Raw genomic sequence first — 6885 nt, forward strand, 5'->3', positions numbered from 1 at the left:
TTGATTTCAATGTTTGTGCATTATTTTTTTATTATTTTCACTCTGAATTTTTTTTTTCTATTTTTTCTTAGATTTTGGAAGCTTTGAGGCTAGAGCGTTGTATCCGGAAAGAATCCGATATCTTTAAAGTCTCTCTCGCTGATCGATTTGTAATAATAATAATAATCAGGTTATATTGTTTCAATCTATTATTTCTATAGATTTATTAAATTTATTTTTATTTGTTTGCATAATTTATCAATTAATAGTTAGTGTTAATTTTGAAATTTAATTATGTCAACGAGAAAATATGAATCCAGATATGAAAAGCAAAGAAAGAAAAAAAAAAAGAAGAATTAGTGTCATCTCAAAAGGGAGTTCTTGATAAATTTATTTTTAATTCTAAGCAAAATATAAATGAACAAGATGAAAATCCTCCAAGAAACGAGCAATCAATTCTAGAGATGGAGTTAGAATCTAATATAATAATAATAATAATAATAATAATAATAATAATAATAATAATAATAATAGTGATAAAGATAACATTGATATACAGGAAATATTCACTAATGATATTTCTTTTGAAAGACATTTTAAAAATATAGAAGAAAAAAAAAATAATGATGATAATATTTATGATCCAAAATATTGCGAAAATATATATACCAAATTACAATATTTACTAGTTGAAAAAGGTCCTATTAGGGATAGTGATTTAATTTTTCTAAAAGATGAAAATTCAATACATTTTTCAAATATATAGTATATTCAAAAATTATCAAATGGAGAGAAACATGATAGAAAATGGCTTATATATTCTAAATATTTAACTAGCTAATGCAGGGTGTAAAGATTGGAAAAATCTTAGTACTAAGTTTAAAAGTTACGAAATTAATGAAGAACATCTTTTCAATATGAATAAATGAGCTGATTTAGAGTTAAGATTGTTAAAAAATACAACAATTAATAAAAATATAGAAGAACAAATTAACAAAGGAAATGAACACTGGAAAAAAGTATTATTGAGATTTATTTCTGTTGTGAAAACTCTTACTAAAAATAATTAGGCATTTTGTGGGATAAATGAACGAATTTATCAAGAGAATAATGAAATTTTTTTAAGTTTAATTGAAATGATAGTAGAATTTGATCCAATAATGAAAGAACGTATTCGACGTTTTCAACATGGTAAAATTCATAATCATTATCTTGGTCATAATATGTAAAATGAATTGATAAATTTGTTAACTCTTAATATTAAAAATAAAATTATGAAGCAAATCAATGAAACAAAATATTATTTAATCATACTCGATTACACTCCGGATGTAAGTTATTAAAAACAAATATCTTTAATAATACGATATTTGAATCTTTCTACAAGTCCAATTAAAGTAGAAGAACATTTTATAAAATTTCTAAAAGTAGATGATACGTCAGGAGAATGATTTTTTAATGAATTAATAAATGTCATACAAAAATTTGAACTTGGTATTAAGAATAGAAGAGGGTAAGGATATGATAATGAATCTAATATGAAAGGAAAACAACAAGGTGTACAAAAGAGACTATTAGATATAAATCCTAGAGCATTTTACACTCCATGTGGTTGTCATAGTCTTAATCTAGTACTTTGTGATATGACTAATTGTTGTTCTAAAGTTATAACTTTTTTTGGAGTAGTATAACGAATATATACATTGTTTTCTTCTTCTACGAAACGATGAAAAATTTTAACCGAATATGTACCAAATTTAACTGTAAAATCATTATCACAAACACGTTGGGAAAGTCGATTAGAGAGTGTTAATGCAATAAGGTTTCAAGTTTCTCAAATTAGAAATGCTTTACTTTAATTAGAAAAAACTAGCAATGATCCAAAAACAAAAAAATGAATCTTATTGTATAGCAACTTATGAAATGAAAAATTTTGCATTCTTACTAGGAATGATTATTTGGTATGACATACTATTTGCTGTTAATTGTGTTAGTAAAAATTTACAATTAAAATATATGCGTATTGATGTCGCCATTAATCAATTAAAATTATAGGGAGAATCGATTTATATCTTTTATGATTTCAGTACAAGAGATTGCACTTGAAATGAATATTAAACCTATATTTTGTAAAAAAAAAGTGTAATTAGTAGGAAAAAGCAATTTAATGAGAATGCTAAAGATGATACAACATACTCAGTTGAAGAATCTTTTAGGATTAATTTTTTCTTATACGTAATAGATCAAACTATTATTTCACTTGAGAGTAGATTTGAACAATTTCAAACATATGAGAATATTTTTGATTTTTTATATGATTTAAAAATATTAAAATCATTAGATGAGAATAATTTGAAACAAAAATATTTGACACTTGAGAATATTTTAAAATGTGGAACACATTCAAATATTAATGGTTTTAATTTATTTTCAGAATTGAGAATTTTAAAAGAAAGTTTGGAAGAAACGAGTATACCAATTGAAACATTGAACTTTATAAAAAAGATAGATTGTTTTCCAAATGCATTTATTGCTTATACAATTTTATTAACGATACCTGTGCCAATAGCTTCTGCAGAAGAAGTTTTTCAAAATTTAAATTTATAAAAAAATATTTGCGATCAACTATGTCACAATAAAGATTAAATGGATTGACTATGTTATCAATAGAAAAAGAAATACTTGAAAATATTGAATATAAAACTTTAATTAGTGATTTTGCATCTCAAAAAGTTAAAAAAAATTAATTTTAAATAAAAATAAAAATAAAATAAAATATTAAGAGTCATTGATTAAATCATTCGCCTAGGGTCCCATATTTCAAAAGAAATATTATTAGTTAGCATTTCTTGTATATTATTATTATTATTATTATTATTATTATTAGATTCTAATTCCATCTCTCGAATTGATTGCTCGTTTCTTGGAGGATTTTCTTCTTACTCATTTATATTTTGTTTAGAACTAAAAATAAATTTATCAAGAGCTCATTTTTGAGATGACACTAATTCTTCTATTTTTTTTTTTTTCGTTTTTCATATCCGGATTTATATTTTCTCGTTGACATAATTAAATTTCAAAATTAACACTAACTATAAATTGACAAATTATGTAAATAAATAAAAATAAATTTAATAAATCTATAAAAATAATAGATTGAAATAATATAATCTGATTATTATTATTATTACAAATCAATCGGTGAACGAGACTTTATAGATATCGGATTTTTGCCGAATACAACGCTTTAACCTCAAAGCTTCCGAAATCTAAGAAAAATAGAAAAAAAAAAAATTCAGAGTGAAAATAATAGAAAAATAATGCACAAACATTGAAATCAAAATTAGGATTGATGAAAATTATAGAAAATCGAAGGCCCGAAGATGATGAACATAAGAGCCAGAACAAAAATTATAAAGAGACCGAGAGATAAGAGTGAGAGTGTGAGAGATGAAAAATTTTTTTTAGAGAGGCTAAGAGAGAGAAATGAGAGTAATAAATAGTTAGAAATATAATAAAATTGTTAGTTGAGAAGTCAATTAGACTTGAAAAAAAAAAGAATTAAATTGTAATTATTTTACATTTTAAAATGCAATTTCATTTATTTGTTAGTTGAGAAGTCAATCTATGAGAAGAGAGTATGATAAATAATGTTAATATTATTTAATTAAAAAATATTTTGGGATCCAAAAAATGTATTATTATATTAAAAAAGAATTTGGGGACCCCAAAATTTTTGGGGCCCTAGGTGAGCATCTCAGCCGCCTAATAGAAAAGCCGGCCCTGCGCAGCTTTGAATATTTGTTTTAATTAAACTCTTTGTTTTACATTAATATTTTTGAGGAGGAATTAACTATTAATAATATATCTTTCTTGGATTTTGAAGTGGATACAATGGTAATATAGTATCCAAGCCCATGTGGGAAGGCCTAGCTGGGAGGAGTTGAGGGGTTTCTCTGACTGACAAGTGTTAATTAATTAGCCACATATAGATTTGGCACAAGTCAAAAGAAGGTTGAACCTTGTACAAAATCCAAGGTATCCAGTCTGTACACACTCTGGAAAACGAATTAAGAACAAAATATGCATAAGAGGTTTCTTTTCAATTTAAAACACCAAACACAGTTCATGAGAGATCTCAATTCAAATCCTTCCTCAAAACAGTAGTGTGTGTTTGCACCTATATATATATATATATATATATATATATGACTGAAGTCCATTATTTGTCAAATTGCCTATATATATATATATATATATATATATATATATATATATATATGCCTGAAGTCCATTATTGGTCAAATTGCCTCAATGCCCATTGCATGTTCACAGTGTGCTTCCTTTTATTTTTTCCCCTCCTTTATTTTCTTTGCGTTGGAGTATGGAAGAAGTTAAAATTCCAGCATTCAAGGAAAGCCGACAAAGATATCTCCTTACCATCAAGGATATCTCCTACGCAATCTCCTTAAGGAGATATCCTTGCCGGCTTTCCTTGAATGCTGGAATTTTAACTTGTTCCATACTCCAACGCAAAGAAAATAAAGGAGGGGGAAAAAACAAAAGGAAGCACACTGTGAACATGCCATGGGCATTGAGGCAATTTAACCAATAATGGACTTCTGCCTGAAGGGCTAAGGGTATGGGAGGTGGTTTGGCCAGTTAATCCTTGTGCTCAGAACTCAGAAGTCAGGTCACTCATTGGGAAGGGGTGTTTTGGTAAATGGGTGCTTAATTTAGTGCAGTTGGGAACTCAGTTAGCTACCCAAAAGGCCCCCCATATCTCCACTGCATGCCTATAAATTCATTCATTCTTCTTTTCAGCTTTCAACACCGTCCCTTGTGAGGTCCTCTCTCTCTCTCTCTCTCTCTCCTTGTGCAATTTCTCGTGTAATTTTCATTGGAGCCATGCCCGCTCAAGTAATGCCTGAGAAAACATTTCAAGGCCTTCATGTCTGTGAAAGGGAAAACACTCCTCCATCGCCTAAAAGGTACATATATATATATATATATATATATAGCTGTTCCTTATTACAACTCTCTCTTTCTCTCTCTCTCTCTCTCATGCCACTTTTTCTGTAAAATTAAAAACTTGAAGCATATATAATGCACGCATACACGTTTGATCTAGTAAAAATTATTCAAAACCCTTGTTTTGATTGAATATTAAACTTGTGGTGATGTTAAATTATAGGTTGGAGGGGAAAGTTGCAGTTGTCACAGGTGGTGCTAGGGGGATTGGGGAGGCAACAGTAAGGCTATTTGCAAAACATGGTGCCAAGGTAGTCATAGCAGATGTCGACGCCATCGGAGCTGCCCTTGCCAAAGCACTAGCCCCTTCGGTTACCTTCATCCGCTGCGATGTTAGCTCCGAAGAGGACATCAAAAACTTGATTGAATCGACCATTTCCCATCACGGGCGCCTCGATATTCTCTTCAACAATGCCGGGGTGCTCGGAAACCAATCCAAGCACAAGAGCATACTCGACTTTGACGTCGATGAATTTGATCGCGTGATGCGTGTGAATGTAAGGGGAATGGCACTAGGGATTAAGCATGCGGCACGTGTGATGGTTCCCCAGGGTTTTGGATGCATCATTTCCACGGCGAGCGTGGCCGGGGTCATGGGAGGCCTTGGCCCGCACGCCTATACTGCTTCGAAGCACGCCATCGTGGGGCTCACGAAGAACACGGCGTGTGAGCTCGGGAGGTATGGCATTAGGGTTAACTGCATTTCCCCATTTGGCGTGGCCACCTCCATGCTGATTAATGCATGGAGAGACGATGGTGATGATAATGAAGAAGAAGAATGCATGCATTTTAGGGTTCCTTGTGAGCAAGAAGTGGAGAAAATGGAGGAGTTTGTGAGAGGACAAGCCAACTTAAAAGGTCCAACGCTAAGGGCCAAAGAGATAGCTGAGGCTGCCCTCTATCTTGCTAGCGATGAATCGAAATATGTAAGCGGTCATAACCTTGTCGTAGATGGAGGGGTTACCACCTCAAGGAATTGTGTTGGCCTGTAACTGAAATTGCTCATTTTCATTTGATGTGATTTAACCTAAAGTTTTCATTGAATTTGTGAATTAACGATCTGACTTATTAAAAGTGTCAAAGCTTTTTGGAGTGATAATTTGAATAATTTTCACATTCGATATTTCGGATTGAATTTTGAGAAGTGACCGGAAAGGATATAATATAAGAAATTGACTATCTCTTATTGTCTAAAATCTAAAAGAAAAATTGAATTCTTAAAATTCATATTAGGACAAAGATTAGAATTTAGAGGATTCAAACTTGTTGGAGACATGCCATAAAATTAAATACTTAACTAATTGGGTAGGTCAAAAAGCTAGCAAGGCTGCTCACTTGCTTGCCTAGTTGTTATTAGTTTAAAATGGGTTAGTCCTTGCTTGGTTAGTAAGCAGGAGCCCCCACCAAATAGGCACTCATCCCAACTTTCTCATTTAAATATGTTTAATTTCAAAATATATAGAGATATATGGTACTCTCTCCCTCCAAAAAGAAACTAAAGAAAGAAAAAAAAATCCAAAGGGAGACAAGACAGAATATCTGTGGGAGAAAGGGAGAAAGGACAGTTTCAAAGCTGTAATGCTTTTGATCTCTTAAACTAAGTAGGCCTGTGGATGTGGCTGCCTCCAAAACCAAAAGCCAATAAAATTAAAAAAACAGCAAAGCCAGCCATAGAATTGACCAATTAGTTAACTTCTTGAAAAGACGTCCATGACAACCCAAAAAAGAGAAAAGTTGGGATAAAAGCATGTATAAAGTATTGCTTGCTGGTTTTGACTGTGGATTGCTAGTTTGTATTCACACGAGAGTTCATGTTCTTGGTTATCAATGGCGTCCACCAAAAATCTCATAAACAAAGAGCTAAGTTTATATTTA

General features: G+C 30.8%; 1 protein-coding gene across 1 annotated transcript; it reads left to right on the plus strand.

The window, feature by feature from the left end:
* The first annotated feature begins 4650 nt into the window (after window positions 1-4650).
* LOC131159729 (short-chain dehydrogenase reductase 2a) lies at window positions 4651-6084 on the plus strand. The gene is made up of 2 exons (XM_058114868.1): window positions 4651-4970; window positions 5174-6084. Exons 1-2 carry the CDS (start codon window positions 4888-4890, stop codon window positions 6000-6002), a joined length of 912 nt encoding a protein of 303 aa, XP_057970851.1. The 5' UTR covers window positions 4651-4887; the 3' UTR covers window positions 6003-6084.
* The last annotated feature ends 801 nt before the right edge of the window (window positions 6085-6885 follow it).

This window comes from Malania oleifera, chromosome 7 (genome assembly GCF_029873635.1).
Source record: "Malania oleifera isolate guangnan ecotype guangnan chromosome 7, ASM2987363v1, whole genome shotgun sequence".
Classification (NCBI taxonomy): Eukaryota; Viridiplantae; Streptophyta; class Magnoliopsida; order Santalales; family Ximeniaceae; genus Malania; species Malania oleifera.